The sequence below is a fragment of the Copadichromis virginalis genome, linkage group LG15 (assembly GCF_057382275.1).
Source record: "Copadichromis virginalis isolate Kocher_CV1m ecotype Utaka linkage group LG15, C_Virginalis_male_GT1.1, whole genome shotgun sequence".
NCBI classification, from domain to species: Eukaryota; Metazoa; Chordata; class Actinopteri; order Cichliformes; family Cichlidae; genus Copadichromis; species Copadichromis virginalis.
In genome coordinates this window covers 2,442,893-2,459,992 of record NC_140632.1, presented here as the reverse complement: position 1 = coordinate 2,459,992, position 17,100 = coordinate 2,442,893, and the positions used below count along the sequence as shown (strand labels likewise).

Here is a 17,100-nt window from a genome sequence, read left to right as displayed (position 1 = left end):
ATCAATACAACCATTATAGCCCAAATTTTAATGATATATATGCATTAAGTGCATAACATAAATTGCAAAAAAAAAGTGCAATAAACTACAAAAAAATGTAAAATCGTTTTTGTTTTTATTAACATATATTTCTAGTTAGAGAAATTTAAGAGGCTTATCCCTAAAAACTCTAAATACAAAAAAGTTGCACAAAATAGTTTCCCACCACAGGAAATTTATTTTAAGTGTCTTCATAGTTTTATTTTTGAAATACACCAATATTTATATACTGCAGGAAAAACGAAAATAAATATTATAATGCAAATTTGCAAAAAAAACAGCATATGCATCAAAATAAACTATTTCCAGCAGTGCAATATGAGTCCTAAGCATCCCAGACACGACACAGAAAGTCATAAAGTCAAACATAACTTTTAAAAACACCAGTATAGGCTCATAAGGTCCTGATGTTAAAAAAACTACATTTCCGCGAAATGACGTCACTTCCGGTTTCGGGCAGGTCATGGAGGACATGTGATAGTTCGCGCTGATGGACGTAGGAAGTGATACAAACAGCTGATCGGATCGGCAAAGCGTGTTTCTGGAATATTATGTTTTTGTTGCTGCAAGTGCTTTTTATGCAGTTTTTGCAAAGCTATATGTGGAAGGAAACTGTGACCGAGGACAAGCTGATGGCATAAGATGTAAGTACAACTCCTCCGGTTTCATATGCAAAAAAAATTATTGCGCTAGCTTACGTGTTTGCATTGCTGCCGGGATTTAAAAATAGTTACGCAAAACGGAGCGTGTCCACTCCGGCCGGCTTTAAAGGGTTAAGGTGGGTTGCAAAGTGGCTTGCAGGTATACAGCAGCCATATACCATGGTCCAGTTTAATCCCAGACAATTTTTCATTAGCTGGTCGGTCACTAAATATTGGATGTGGAACATGTGAATCACCTGTTGCGATGAACGCCTTAACTTCAGTGGGATTCTTGATGTTTTCTTTCTTTTTGTTGGCATTCTGAGACTCTTCTGGTGTCTCATCTTCGGCCTGCGAGGGCTCCTGGGTTGGGCTCCTGTGCTCTGTATGTAAATAGAGTGCATCCATCGGCTGATGTGGGATGACATTAAAATCAGTTGATCTACTGGGATTACAGGAGAACTTGAATTTAACGCCATGTTCAGTTTCAGCACTGCGATGAGGGTCAAACTCTAGGCCTCACTCAGCTTTACGCTGACTCACCGTTTCAGCCACCAGAGTTTGTCAGATTTATGCGGTTGTCTTCCAGTGGACTCTTTAGAGTGAAATTCCCTCTTGTGTTTTGATGTTTTGTCACACTAAAGAGGTAATTCAAACCCAACAGTGCTTTAAGTCTGGAAAATATCCATTTGATTTGTGTTACACGATGTCTACGCAGGCCCGTAGCAAAACAAAAAAGAAAAACCAGACGCATTACACAGAACGAATTTAGGCGCAACACCGAGAGTAGGTCACTGATGTTTTGGCAGAACTCGAAACCCAATACACAATCGCTCTAATTATGCGCATAAATAGAACGAAGGAAGATAGTGCAAGTCTAACACACCTCTGCAGGTTGTGTTAGACTTGCAAATAACGCGTGTAAAACATAAGGCTTTATTCAGACTATGTGAACAGCTTGATTCATTAAAACAGAACCACATGTGTTTCAGTAGATGGCAGAGACCAGTAAGGGAAAACATCTTCATATGAAGTACATTTAAAGGCTGATAATGGGAGAAATGCCTCACACCTTGGCTTATTTAAGCTATAAAACTGCCCGTCGTGTCAGTCCTGCTGTGACCCTGCCTGGTGTTTTGGCCCCTCCAACCACCGCGTCATCCCCCCTTTAAGATCCGGGGTGGATATTTACGTATCGCTCCCCAGTTTCTATATGTTGGGTATTTGTGGGGCGTGATGAGCTCAGAGCCTAGACACAAAACTCTGACTGCATTCTGCTGCGGCAATACATCATTTGAAACCGGAGCTGTCTGACTGAAATAGGTTCTTGCAATGAGAGAGAATTTTAGATTTTGCTCCTTATCTCTCGCACTGAATCACTTTCAGAAAGGATTTCCTCACTGCCAGAAAAGCAACTGTGAATCAGCGCAAAGCAAAGGGGTTTTTAAATGTCCACGGGGGAGTGTAGGGGGGGGGTCTGCGTATCGTTTCATTCAGGCCTCATGTTCAGATAATCTTAATTCCCAAATTAAGAAAAAATGTAGTCTGAGCAGGTGTAGCTTTTTTATTCTGCTGCTGAAGAAGTTTTTAATGAAAATGTTGCTTTCCCAGCTTCGCGTTTATTGCTAATCAATCTTGCATCCTCTTTGTTCACTCCCGAGGTCAAGCCCGACTGGTGATGTAGCATGCTCTCCATTCGCTTGCAGAAGTAATTGCAGCTTGGCCTGATAATGGCCTCTGCACCGCTGCTGGCAGATTCACATCACAGGATTCATGATTAAACACCAGAGGAACTTTGTAGAGACAGACGCCCGGTTTCTTTGCAGACTCTGCATTCTGTTTGTGTCGGTGGCACTACTTTTGAAACTGAAACTGTCACTTTTTGAGACTCGTCTCCCAAGGAGGCTGTCTATCTTTATCGATCGCCGGGGCGATCCTTTTAGTTGATGTGCTCTGTGGTGGTCGGCGGTAAGAGCTGCTTTAATGAAGTCTGGCTATTGATTAGGCCGTGGTGTTTGTTGGTGGAGTCGGGAATTTCAGCGTCAGTCGAAGGCACGCTAATCGGCATAATCGAGCGTGATGAAAACGGCCGTTTTATGTACTGAAGTCATTGTGCAGAATACGCTTTCTTCACACACAGGAAGTAGCGGGCACGAGCATTTCCAAATTTCCCCACACGTGAAACAATGTGGGCCGTAAATCCCACAACCAAGACTCTTAAAAATGATGAGGATGTTTGTTGAGAATAATTAGACCAAAAAAAGAAAATGCCTCACTGCCAAAATATATCCCACTCTATGTTATGGAGATTTAGCCAGAGAATTGGATTTTGCCAGCTGTGAAATCAGTTTTTGTAGTCCCGCTGGCCAACCAAATCATTATGCTATACCCCGCTGTAAGCTCCCATCAGTGCACACACATGAAGTCTATGCCTTTTCCACTCTGTGAGTGGAGCGCCATACGCCGTTCTCCCCTCCGGACGGCCGTGAGAAGACTGCGAGCTCCGTGTGACACTTGATTGCTCCTGCATTAGTCCAGATGTGTAAAAAGCCCCACATGACAAGTGCTTCACTCCGAACCGCTGTGACGACTGAGATACGTTGTATGTTTGCGGAAAGCCACACAACTAGTGGATCTACACGTCACCTTTTTTAAAAAAAAAAACTCTTTCATTCATCTTGGAGTGGAATCAAAGTCGCTTCAGTGCAAGGGTCTCTTACTTTGAGTTTGAGGATGTAGTCATATGCAAAGTGACTCCGTTGAATGGAGTGTGTCCTCCTGCCTTTTCATTGGGACTTTTACACTACGCGAGGCTCTTTAATGTGGAGAGGATAAAATGTGAAGTACATGGGTTTTTTCTTTTTTACTGAGTTGCTGGCAGAGTTCTGGCCTCTGGATGCCGACACATCAAGAGATGTTACTTGGGCTTACCTTGGGGCTGAGAGGCTTGCCATTTGAAGACACTTTATTATACTGCAGTTAAGGTTGTCAAAGGTATTTTTACACAGCTGTGTGCAAAACCTTTGAGCCACTCCTCATTTCTTTATATTTTGCTGGAAAAATGGGAAATGCAGTGATTTATGGTAACATGTAAATGGAAATACAGTATATAGGGCAAAACATTATGTACAACTCCACTGTGCTTGAAAGTCAATATTTGGTACACCTGTATTTAATAAGATAAGATAACCTTTATTAGTCCCACACGTGGGAAATTTGTTTTGTCACAGCAGGAAGTGGACAGTGCAAAAGTTATGAGGCAAAAATTAGAATACAATAAGAATAAATACAGTACACAACTGTACAGAATAGAATAAAATAAAATACTATATACAGTAGAATAAAATAAAATAAATATACAATAAGATAAAAATAGAATGCAAATACAAATACTATATACAACTGAGTAAAAATACAACGATGACAGAAAGGATTATTGCACTTAGTATTATTGCATATATATATATATATATATATATATATATATATATAATCTTGAACACAGCCTGTTCTTAAACAAGCTGCATTGTTATAGCCTTCAGGAATAGGAACTACTGCACTGACAGGGTGTTTGGGCTGCTGAAAAATGAAGCGTATGGTGTTGTTTCATCAAAATCTGATGATACTGAAATCAGTTTTGACAAGATCCCCAAAACCTGACTGGAACACAACCACAACCCACAGCAGAGCCTCCACCGTGTTTTACAGATGCCTGTCGACACTCACTGCTGTTCCTCTCCTGACCTCTGCTTAAACACTGACAGCGATTCATCACTCCATCTCACCTCAGCCTCCTACTTTCATCCCTTAAGAACAGTGTTGGTCAAGTAACTTGAAAAAAGTAATAAGTAACTAATTACTGATTACTTAATTAGTTGCTTAGTTACTTTTTAAAAACATGGTACACAACCTGAATACATAATAAAGCAATAGGCCTTTCAGCCCAATTCTATTTTTCTGCATAATCCATCATATAAAACTGAATCAAATGAAAAAGTCTCTTTTAAAAATTGTTTTACTAGTTTTAATCTTATGCACATTGCATCGAGCAAAAATTCAATTATTGCAACAGTCTTTGACTTGAAGAAATTCTTTAACATTTAAACTTATGTTCTGCATGTTCCAGCACACAAAATAAAATGTTTTGTGTTTACACTCTTTCAAATTAATGCAAGTAAAACACAGCAGGGGGGTCCGGGGGTTTCTCTGTGAATGCCACATTCCCGTGGCAGCGTGCTCGCTCAGATTTAGTTAAATTTTTCGCTGTAGAAAGAAGTTTTCTTCCTGCGCAGAGTGAACAGCGGACGCTGTTTTTGTCACTTCTTACAGACTAAAACTCAAAGTAATGTGAGGACGTCCACGTCGCTGCACCGTCTCTCCTTCACTCCATGTTATCCATTGTTGATCCGCACACGTCTGTTGCTGCCACGCACGTCGCACACGCTTACGTCATTGTCATGAGACACTCTCACAGATGTGAGTTACTTTAAGGGAAAGTAACAGTAATCTAATTACTTTTTTGCATTAGAAATCCCTTACATTACTTGTTACTTGAAAAAAGTAATCTGATTACAGTAACCAATTACTTGTAACAGATTACTGCCCATCTCAAGCTTCAGAACGACTTCTTGAAATGGGGATAAATGCTGTGTTTTTCTAACAGGCTGCAGGTAACAAAGCGCCTAAAGATACAATTTAAAATCGGTTCTTTACTAAAGTTGGCTGTGATGTGGAGACACGAGGCTCTAGCGACCTAACTCTTCCCTTGACTTAGGTACCGTTTTATGTTTGATTTTATAAGTTAAGTAGCTTAACAAAGGTAGGAGACCTGAAAATGAGTGAAAAGGTTTTGAAAGCTTGGTAAAGTTGGTCAAGACTTCTTTGAAAGTCTGGAGACTTTTGCAGTGACCTGTAGAATCTGTGACACCAAAACTAGTACTGAAGTGTTACCCACTGCAAGTATTCATTTCCCAAGCCCTTATTTCTATTGTATTCACTCAGATAACAGGAAGCCCGAAGTGATCTAAAAGCCAACCAGCAATTGGTAATAAGTCACCTCATTGTGATCTTTCATTTCCTTGTAATCCTGTTTCATAATCTCATTTCTGTCATTTCCTCTCTGTAGTTCTTCAGTGTTTGGTGGATGCTCGGCAGCAAATTGAGGTTACAAAATTTTTATATTTTGCTTTTTTGAGATCAAATCACGCTGATTTCCCTCGGTCACATGGAAATGGAAATTAGCTGGAATTTATATCGCACTTTAGAGAACAATCTGCATTTACCCTTACACTCATACAGCACCTTATATCCACTACATTACATCCACAAGTTAACCTAATGTGCATGCCTTTGGGCTGTGGAAGAAAACTCACACAGGAGCAGAGGAGAACATGTAGACATCTCACAGCAAACGAAGCCTAGATTTCACGTCATCTTTAAGGCTAATGTTAGGAGCCCCATCACGTGTTCGACCAAACGGCGTCCGCTTGCTCGAGCCAGCCTAATGCAGGACTACTTTCTCCAAAACAGCAGGTAAAAAAAACAATGACCCTCAGCAAGAACTTCTAAGAAACACCACAGTACCCGCTGCATCTAACTGAATGCCAAGTAGCTGCCTGAGAGTCTTCGTGCGTGTGGGTAGCTGCGCACAAATTGGTGTGATCTGTTTAACTAAAACGTAGCATTTTGGAGACGCACATGGGCGTGCAAGGCTCCGTGAAGCAAGCGCATCCAAAGCAGTGAAAATATTCACCGTGCGGAGACGCTGCCGCCATCGGCATGAATGGACGAGAGAAAGGCAGTGTTTTCAGTCGATGCCGGGTTATGGCGTGATGGTCTCGGGGCTGAAATTGCTAGAACAGACTTTGAAGTGGCTCGGATTTTTCATCTCTCTCTCTCTCTCTGTGTCCCTGCCTCCCACATCTGCTGCTATCATAATAACAAGCAATAACCCTCTTTCAGCAATAACCAAGACTTTTACGCCCGTAATGTGGCTTCAATAAATAATGTCATGTTTACCAAGGGGCTATATTTTACAGCAATTTAGTTTAAAGCATCCCCCCCACCCCCACATTGCTTTTTTGCCTCCTCTTGGTGGAGTACAGTACATAATGTGGTGCATTAAGCATACCAGCAAAAACGCACATTAACACATTATCAAATGTGCTGATAGAGAAAACAGCACAGCCCATCATGCATAATCATAGCAGACATTAGGAAAAACAAACAAAAAAAACAGCGAAAAATCTGCCTCCTGTGTGAGCTTTTGCAGACACGCGTGTGCTGCACATCAGCATACGGTGGGAAGTGGACGGCTTTTTCTGGGCGCCGTTGAAAGCGAGCGGCACAAGCATGGGGGCGCGTTTCATTAGTCTGTCAAACTCAATGATATTTAGAGCCCCACACCCTTGGCCAGGACTGGAAAACTCAATCAGCACTCTGATTTCATAACCCTGCTTGGTGACAGGGCTTATTTTATCGCCCCACTGATTCATTCTAATAAACGCCGGCTGCCCAGCGCGCCGCCACTGAAATACAACCCTCTCCCTCCCTCCTGCTTCTGTCCTCGACGGGTCGACCTGGAAAAAAAAAGGAAAGAGAAAAGGGGAAGGGAAGGGTTGGTCGGGTGGGAGGGATAAATCAGAATTGTGGGAACTGGAGGGTGCAGATAATCCATCGCCGGGCCGGGCGGTGTAACGTGTGCCACCCCATCCCCATCCCTCCTCCTGCACCCTTTAGCACAAATCAGGGGCCGGGGACGCTGCTGATCTGTGTGGGCTTAGTGCGTCCGTTGATTGCGGGCGATGGAGGGGAGGGGCAATAAATAATCGGAGGCAGAGTGCGGAGGGTGAAGGAAAACAATTATCTGCGGAGGTGGAAAGCACATAAAGCGAAGAATGATAAACGCTGTGAAATATGATTGACTCCAAGTGATATATGGAAGCCGAAGGACAGGCGAGAGAAGTCTGCGCGTGCAGAGATATCCTTGAGTGGCTGAGGACTCGCTCGCGCTGCCCCTGGCCTAACCACAATTTCTTCTGTGTTTGTGTTCGTGTGCGTGTTTGTGTGTCTTTCTCCGCAGACGACAGATGACATTGTTTCATCAGCAGAGTGCTCCAGCGACGACGAGGACCTGGAAGAGTGCGACTCCGGACATGCAGGTGGGATGAGTGTGTCGAGTTGTGCTTGCTCTGAAACCTGGTCTATTTCTCCTTATCTTTCTTTGAGTTGCTACCGAGGAGCTTCTCCTCCCTTAGCATCATGTCCCATGGGAGCTTCAAGTGTAACTTAAAAAAAAACACCCACTTTCCCCCTCCCACCCAGAAAAAGTAGCCACAGTAAGCACAACGGGGTCCTCAGTGTCTGCCAAAAGTTTAAAGAACACTTTTTGGAGACGGGCGAAAGCAGTAAGAATGCACTTTCTACACCCTCGGCATGCTCTGCTGTAGGAAGTCCCACTCGGAGCTTGTACTGTGTATAAGTAAATGCACACAGCTTCCTGCCGGGACGTGTTAAAGCTCACGCCTTTCATCTCTGAAACAAGTTACACTTAGCTATGGGGCCACTGGTTGCAGACATGACGACGCGTTGATACTAATTTTGTTCTCTCGGCGTTCAGCTGAGAGCAAAACTTTACTCAACAAAGTACGAAATTAGTATCAAGCCCCATGTCGCCCGCACTGATGCTTCAAAATGTATCTGTCCTGTACTTGGTTGATTTCCTCTTGCTGTGCGTGTGTGCGTCTCTCTTGACAGAGGATACATTTTGAGATTCTTTCGAGAACAAAGATGCTTTCAGCCTAGATACTGTGATATGTAGCAGACTAACTGCAACAGAGCCTCTTCCTCCCTACTCCTTCTTCTTCTCTTGTTTGTACCTCTGTTTCCTTCGTCGGAGGCTTGCCTTACCTGAAACATTCTAATAGAGAACAGATATCCTCGAATTTCTGTGCGCATCGTCTCTCTTCCCTCCCTCCCTTGACACACACACACACAAACACGCACATATCACTTTGTGATTAGATCAAAGTGATAAGACACTCACTCAGTGGAAAATAACAACAGAGCTGGAAATAATACCGCAGATTTAAAAGGAATGGTTATTTTTGAGGCAACTTGGGTTTGGATGAGTCAAATAAGCAGCTGTCAATCACGCTCCTGCCCAGGAGCTGTTGGCACGGATTCCTAATAACGCGGAGCAAAGGAAAGACTGTGAGCTGTATTGAAACTGGCTCACTATTTGAAAAGCAGCTCCCCTTAGGCGCTCTGGAAATCATTAACAGCTCCGGCTATTTGATTGCTTCAGTGTCCTTCAAAATACCATCACAGCCGGCTAATTGACGCTGCGCTAATCTGGCGAAACACAGCTCAGCTTAACACCGAGCATATGTCCACTTTTCACAGCTAATAATACGCCACCGCCGTGTTGCCCTTCCACGTCTGCGGTTGTGGACGATCGAGCGTTTATTTTGTTCTTAGGGAAAATCGGGCCTTTCCGCTGTGACGGATTTAACCATTTCTCCCCCAGTCTGAGAAAAGAAGTCGTCTATCGCTCGCTGATGGCGTTTGTTTTCTTGAAATTATGACCACATTTAGGTCTTATGGCTTTTTGATGTGGCTGGGGGGAAAAAGCCATTTCCTTGCAGCATTTTAGGTGCCTTATCTAGCGTGAGTTGCTTGGGTAAAGGCAGAGATTATTGAAATCGAATGGGCACGCAGCTCACATGTTTCAATTTATTTATTTTTGTATCTCTTCAGACCATTAAAACCTCAAACCCAAGTATTCTCAAAAAAAAAGAAAAGTGAAAGTGCAGTCAAGTGAAGCGCAAGAAGCTTTTGCTGAGAGAACACGGTACCCTCCCCTCATATAGTGGCAACATACACACACTTACGCAAACATACCGTACATCCCATCATGTGGACACAGAAATTCATATCCTCATTCCTCGCCCCCACCTCCCCCTCCGCTTCCAGTCGTATGAACAGTTGTATGACATGATGTTGGGTTTCTTTTCCTTTTTTTCTCGTGTGATGCACATATGAACATCTCTCCTCTGTATCGATTTGGACCCAGCTGCTGGGTTTGTGTTTTTCTTTTCTTTCGTTCTTGTCTTCTTTTTGCTTTCCTTTGGGGCCTGGGAGGGTTGGGTGCGGGCTGCTTTTACTTTCCTTGTTTTGTTGTTGTGGTTGTTTTCAGTTTTCGTTTGCTTTTCTTTTATTATTATCATCACTCTTATCGTTTCTTTGGCGTCCTCCTCATCATCCGTCGTCCATCATCCAAGCAAGGATAGAGCCGCTCCTCCCGTTTTTTGCCTCATCTTGTGCCGCATGAACTTTTGGTGGTTGGAAAAGTCAAAGTTCTCCTCCTCATCAAGTTTTGTGTTTTATTTGTTTATTTTGTGCCATATGGCTTCTAAAGGATCATCCCTCCCCCCACCTCAGCACATTTTCGATACAACATAGGGAAATGAACGGCAACAAAATCTTTTCTTGCCATCATCCTTTTTTGGCCTTGTGCAGGCAACCCCATTCTGTCTCAAGAAAGTTGTGTGTGAGAATGACTCCCCCCTGTCGCCCCTTCCGAGCGTTACCCCGACCCCACCCCCTCCATCCTGTCTCACCCCACCCACCTTCTTTTAGCCTTTCTGCATATACATGTCTGTTTGAATGCAGATGGCATAAAAAGACTTTTATTGCCACAAAGTATATCTGTTTTTCTATTTTATCTGTTGCTCCAAGTAGAAGGCATTTGTGGCATGCACTCTTGTACTGGACTGTACCGCAGCTCTGTAGACTAACCAGTAACCCTCTCCTCCAACCATCCCCTGCTTCAGCGTGGATATGATTGGCGTCCATTTTTACGCTCTGCTTCTTTTTCCCACCCATACGTCCCTCCACTCGGCTTCTACATGTCAGCGTGTGCGTGCTGAGGGGAGGGGGGGGTCTGCCCCCAGCAGCGGCAGCTCCTCCCTCCGAGGCGTCCCGTGTTCGTGCTCGTGCCTGCTGTCTCTGTCAGTGCTCCGTCTGCGTCTGCCAAACCAGCCTGTGTTGTCCGCTGTGCGTGCGTGCTCGTCTTGTGCTTGTGTTGTCTCCGTGTTGAAACCAAAACTGTTGAAACCTCACCTTGCCCCCTGCCCCCCCCCCCCCCCCCCCCCCTTTTAATCCCACGCGGGTTCCACGAGAGGGCCAATAGAGCGAATCCCGTGAGATGACTCACAGTCCTCTGCGTGCATTTACAGAATTGTCGGTTCAAGCTAAAGAAAGCGCCACGTGCAGAAATACGTGAGTGCTGCGAGATGCTCAGTTTTGGAGGAAGGCAAATAAGTCGATTTATGATTTCATTTCACGGTGATTAACGGCGCCGTGGCTTGTCATTACCGTGCAATCAGAGCAATTTTATGATTAATGTGTCATTATATTGGGGTAATTGATTCAAATGATTTCAATCTATCCGCGAGTGCATTTCAAAATGTTTGATTTGTCCGTACAGCACCTACAAGCTGCCACGAGTCAGGCCTGATGGAACTAGGTTTTAATCTGACTCACGATAGGCCAAATTAAAAAGTCTACCTCCTAATGAGACGAAGCAGTGGATGTGGAAAAATGTCTTTGTCGCAGCAGAACTGTTTTTTTTTTGTGAGAGCTGCAAAAGCAAAGGTGTGACTAATAACATTAATGATGTCTTTGCTCCACTCTAGCAGTGCCCAAAAGCCATACCAGGCAGGCAGCTTTCATAAATCTTGGAACAGAGCCATCATCATTGTTATTAGTTACACCTCTGTCTCTATGCTGTGTAAAAACGTCTTATTTTAAGTCAAACATGGAGCGTTACGGTGGCTCTATTACAAACCTGCTAGTAAATGTTCATAAAACCTGTAATATGTGAACCTTCCGAGCCCATAAAAAAGACATTTCCACCTATTTGTGAAAGGTTTGATCGACTAATGCCACAATATTTAAACGGGAGCAGTTATTCTGTTCCTTAAGATGCTCGATCTTCATGTTAAATTTCGGCCAAAGTTTCATATACAAATGAACCTGTTTCAAACAGCCTGTTCTCCTATCTGTAATGTCAAAGCAAGTGGATACTAACATGGTCACCCCAGGCACAGAAGCTCCACCCACCTCTTCAAACCTTTTCGAGGGGCAGCCAATCAAAGGAAGGAAGGCGCTTAAACTGCTTGTTTTACCCAGTTTAAGGTAAATAATAGGATTCGATATTTCAAACTATGACCAAGCGGGATCCAAAACATCAGCTGCTTCAAGCTGCTCACTTATATATATTATAACTTTCACAATACCTCTGGATCAGATGACTGCGTTTAATGGGCAAGTCTTCTTATACTGAAACTCATAACTCAGAGAGGATTATCACTGCAGCGTGTGTTAGTTTCATGCACCTGCAACTTTACTGCTTTGGGTCAATTTCACACTCGTCATTAGCGTCGTTTCCAGCTGCAGCATTGGAAAAAAAGGGACAGGCGCTGAGCTCGCTGCTGCAACAAGCTACTGTTAGTGAACACAGTTGCTGTATTGACTTTATAATATGAAGTTATCTTAATTTTTGTCTTCAAGGGGCCAAAAGAGAGTTTAGTGTAGATTCAGGAGATGAGATTCAGTGGATTTTGTACACTTCTTGCACCCCTGAAGCACCGCAGCTCCCTAACACACTTACTTTTTGCTGTGCTATAAGAATGACAGACTACCTGCTGAACATTATCGCACAGATAGGTTGTTTGAGCCTTTCTGAGCAACAGCCAGTCCAGGCGTTTTCTATAAGAGACGGCTCTCCTGCAAAATTGTGCAGCAGCAAGCACGCAGTGTAACTGTTGCATGCCACGCTGCAGTCAGCTATGTCATGGGAAGAATGTTTTTCCATAAAAAGGGCATAAATGATCCTGCATGCACTGTTACCCTCTGCCTTTGATCAAGTGCAGCGCAGATCAAACAGATGTAGTGTATTTATAGATGTTTCCTCATCTCGTTTGCCCGGGGTAGATAAAGTCCAGGATCTGGCGTTCAGATTAATCTTAGACTGGAGGCTGGGATGTAATGTTGTGTGATTTCTTCACTGCTGTATATGAAGAGCAAAGTGCAGGGTACGGAATGAAGTATGATAGGGATGGATCACCGAGTTTCCTTGTGGCATCGGCTATGGATTCCGTCAAGCCCCGCCGGGCCGGCTGTCACTTCGACACAGGCCTCGGATCAGTTTAAAGGTTATCCAGCTGACACACGTCTGCCGAGTGTAGAGGTGCAGCCTAATGGCTGTACAGCAAATCGACCAGCTGACAGGGGCGAGTCGCCACGCCTGTTGGAGACGCCAATTTAATACACCGGAATGCGGCCCAGCCACATGATGACGGATTAAGAGCTATCCGCCATGCGCCGCGGCTACACAGGCGAGCACCTTCTTCCGGGGGTGCTTCGCGCATCCATGACAGGACAGACTTCTCCATCGGAGCTGTGAACGGAACATCGCTTAATGTTTAGAAGAGAAATGAATGTCCATCAGTGAGAAATTAGGTTTCTTCTGGCAGACGTGTGCGCAGACACGATAAGATAAGTTTAATGGTGAGGTAAAGTGCTTTGAAACGACATGCTTCTAGAAAGCTCCGCCGCTGCACGGTACACCCTTATAATCCCTGGCAAGTGTATCCACGCTGAGAATCTGTGTGCTGCTGGCCTTCTGGTAATCAGTTCCCTACCTGTAGTAGGTAGGGATGAATGAATCTGCTACAGCAGGCGTCTGGGCACAATGCTTGCACCACAATGGGATTTCAGGGCCCCAAACCACTGACTCACCCACAATTTGTGTCAAAAATCCCATTCAATCAGTTCATCCGCGGTGCACCGGCTTTTCTGCTTTTATGGCGGAGCGTTGTCAAATCCCTGACACACCGTCAGGATTCATCTCCATTCGGAAGCCTCAGCAAACTTTTTGGATGGACACGGGGATCAAACCAGGGAGCGAGGAGAAGGAAAAGAGTGGGGGGAGAGGAGGAAAGTGAAGAGTAAGTGCTTTCTTGGAGATTTCTGCATCTGTAGCTCTCAAGCTGCTGAGGTAGTCAATCAGCCATTTAGTAGTTACTGTATTTACTTTAATTCCTCTTCAAAAAGCCCGCAAACAGGCATGCAGCCTTTATTACATGGTGGGATGAAAAGAGGAATGGCTTTAATATTGAGTTTGTTTCATATTTTCATTTTAGTAGATGGGTTTCTCTCATTGATGCAAAAGGAGGGAGAGTCAGTAGGCGTGCAGAAACACACTAGTCACAAGTCCTGACTTCCTTTGAGAAACTGGCTGCGGCTCTATCAGAGCGGAGAGTTTTTTGGGGGGGTGGTCTTGCTAGGATGGCAGGGTTTTAGAATAAAATCCCCATCCATCTTGATGAGTTTCGAAAAACAAACGCAATCTGGTTGAGCAAACCCATTAGAAAGCGGCGTGTTTGTCTGCTTCTGAAATGCAGCAAGACGTGCGGCGCTTGTGCAAGAGCTTACACAGGATTAAAGTGTTTACAAAACATCAAGGTCCTCTGCGCTGACTTTACTAAAACGGGGGGCTTCACTGCAGCGTCTCCCCTCCCATCCGAGTGTTTTGTTGATATAGCACAAAGCTAACAGTAGCCGAAAGCTGTTAGCCAAGAACGGAGTGAGAGGATGCAAACAAGGCCAAGACAACGAGGGCAGAGTTGGATAAATAAAAGCCTCGGATGCAATCGCTTTACTCCGAGACGCTCCTGTTTATTTAACAGGGCAGAGTGGTTTTATGGCTGTTTGCTGGAACGTCACAGGTAGCGGCGACGTAGCGGCTTTCCCCCCCCTTTTTTCAGTGAAAGACGAGAATGGCAGCGATGCAGTGCGAGGCCTCCGCTGAATCATGTCCTATGACATCCTCTGAATCAGGGCCGGAGCAGTGACAGGGACATTCGCATTTTAGATGCCGGCGTGGATAAGGAGCCGTCAATACAGTGTGACAGATGCCATATTTACTCAATAATGCTTCGCTCGCAGAGACAGTGTGCTTAAAAAAAACCAAATGAGGTTTCTGTAAAACAGCCTGCAGAGGATTAACCCAAAGCTGATGTGCAGAGATAAATCCACCACGTGCCCTCTTGTGGAACTGCAGATGCTTATCTGTCAAACGAAGGCTGTCGGTTATGCACGTAACACAAAGCATCTAAACGTCCGACGATCTCTCTTTACCCCGTTCTCTGTATTAATTAGTGAAAGTGCTGGTTACGTACGGTGCACCGTAACTGCTAGTGAATGACTTCTTTACATCAGGAAAATATCCCACAGCCCTTTGCTGGCAGTCACCTTTACTGACCATTGGCCTGCCCCTTCTTAAGCCCCTCCCCCTCCCCCCACCATACCTGTCCCCCCTGGCTTGCTGTATTGTTATTGTATTATTACTCTCCCTAAATGCAACTTACTTAAGCATGCATTAACCCAACTTCTTAGAGTGGAACTAAAACAAACTCCAAAAGAAAGGAAAGAAAGCGTTTGTGTGATTTGCCTCTCTTTCTCTGACGTACATCCAGATTGCACGCCCTGTCCTGTGTTTTAAAAAGAAATACTAACAAGAGAAATGTATTGAGGTAACTAATAATAACCCGCTTATTATTAGTTAAACGAAGGTGGCGACACTTTCCTATAAACTGTCCCCCCCCCTCCCTCTCTCTCTCTTTGTCTGCCTCAGTGTGTGCTTTCTGGTTGTTCATCTTTGATAGTGTGAGAAATTTAATGCCTTTCTTTCTTGCTTGCTAATCTCTCTTTATCTGTTATTTTCCTCCTTTTTTGTACATATATGATAATCCACATATATGTGAACCTCTCTGTTTCTTTTCTGACAATGTTAAATTTAAACTGCTAATTTGTTGCGAATCACAATTGCGATGTTATTTTTATTATGACCCCCCCCCTCCTCCTTTTTAAATTAGAACAAAACTTCCTCTTTTCTCTATGAACTAATTAGCGTTTCGTAAACAGCAGAAGGCTCTTAAGATTGGGTATCAAAACCATGCAGCTGCACTGAGATTTTCATAGAGAAAAAAGAGAAGCTGCCTCGAAAAACTGCTAATCCTGGCCCCGATCTGAAAACACTGCTTTCCAAAACTGTTTCCGTGCCGATCTCGAACATCCACCTGTGAAGTTAAGCGCTTGTCTCCGATTGGAAATTGGGATCGAATAGATTAACGAGTCTGAATTCTTTTTTTGTGCATGGCAAAAGAAGTTGCAGCTTAGGGTTTGTAAAACTGTCAGTGTTGAGAGTGCTGTTCTCTTTTGTAGATGGGCATGTATATGCTCATTGTTTGTATATCCCCATCCCTTCCTTACAGCCAAAAGCTCTAATGCCGCCCGACCGCTTCGTGCCGCCTTTACATGGACATGGCAACTGATGTACACGTTCACCCCCATCTATGTCATTTCCTTCCTAGTATGTTCATAGGTCCCACCCCGTCTCACACTCCCTCCTCCCGAAACCCCCTTTACGTAGAGATTCTAAGATATGTACAGTCATCCAATTTGTTCGTAGCTGACGAGCAAGCTAAAGCCGAGCGAACGAGCAAAAAAAAAAAAAGAAAAGAATGAGAAAAAAAAAAGTCATCTAATCCGGCTGTAGATATTTATGGAGAGACTTATCAATCAAAGCAAGAACTATAGATATACTGTTTTCTTTTTTCTAATAAAATGATTCTGAAAAATCCAAAAATAACAACAAAAAAGATCCTGAACAGAATGGTGAAGATTATTTTCATGTCATGATGTGTGGATGTATGTGTTGTTGCCTCCCTGTACCATCCTGTCTAAGAACAAAAGAGAGAAATATATACTTACTTAATCAGAAAATGTTAAAAAGAAACTAACCTAACTTGTCCAAAGGCATTCTTACACAACTTTCTTTTGTAAATTTTTTTTTTCTTCCTGCCAAAATCATGCGGGCAATTTGTTGATGTAAGTTGACAAAACTGATGGTATGCTTTCTTCCTTTGAAAACTGTTTCATCTTTTTTTCGTAGGCTTTTTTTCCGAGCTGACTTTGTTTGGTTTTCTTTCTTTCTTTTTTTAATTTTCCTCTTACTAATCCTTTCTCTAAATAGCTCTATCTGTGGCTTTACTTTGTGAATGTTTCTTACGATGTTTGCTCTAACTCTAAACTCTTTTCGTTTGTTTTTTTTGTAATGCCTTAATTATTATTTCTATTTTTTTTTCCTTTTTCATTTTCTGTTGTGTTCTCTTTCTTTTTCTTTATTGTTCCAAAAGGTTTGCATCTCTTTATAGTGCCCTGTTTGTGAGCCTTTGCAATGTACAAACAATCCACCTTGGCAAGAGGATAAGCAGCTTCAATAGACATCTGAATGTTTCAAAGTCTTTGTAGTCGTCCAACAACAGGTTTAACCAATGAAAGGCAAATGACT

General features: G+C 43.5%; 1 protein-coding gene across 2 annotated transcripts in view; it reads left to right on the top strand.

The window, feature by feature from the left end:
* The window catches only part of nrxn3b (neurexin 3b), a 318,352-nt gene that overhangs the window by 297,580 nt on the left and 3,672 nt on the right, over positions 1-17,100 (top strand). For both annotated transcript variants that reach the window (XM_085431332.1, XM_085431331.1), the window contains one exon: positions 7,762-7,840. In XM_085431332.1, coding sequence (XP_085287458.1) covers positions 7,762-7,840 — 79 coding nt within the window. The remainder of the gene's footprint in view (positions 1-7,761; positions 7,841-17,100) is intronic.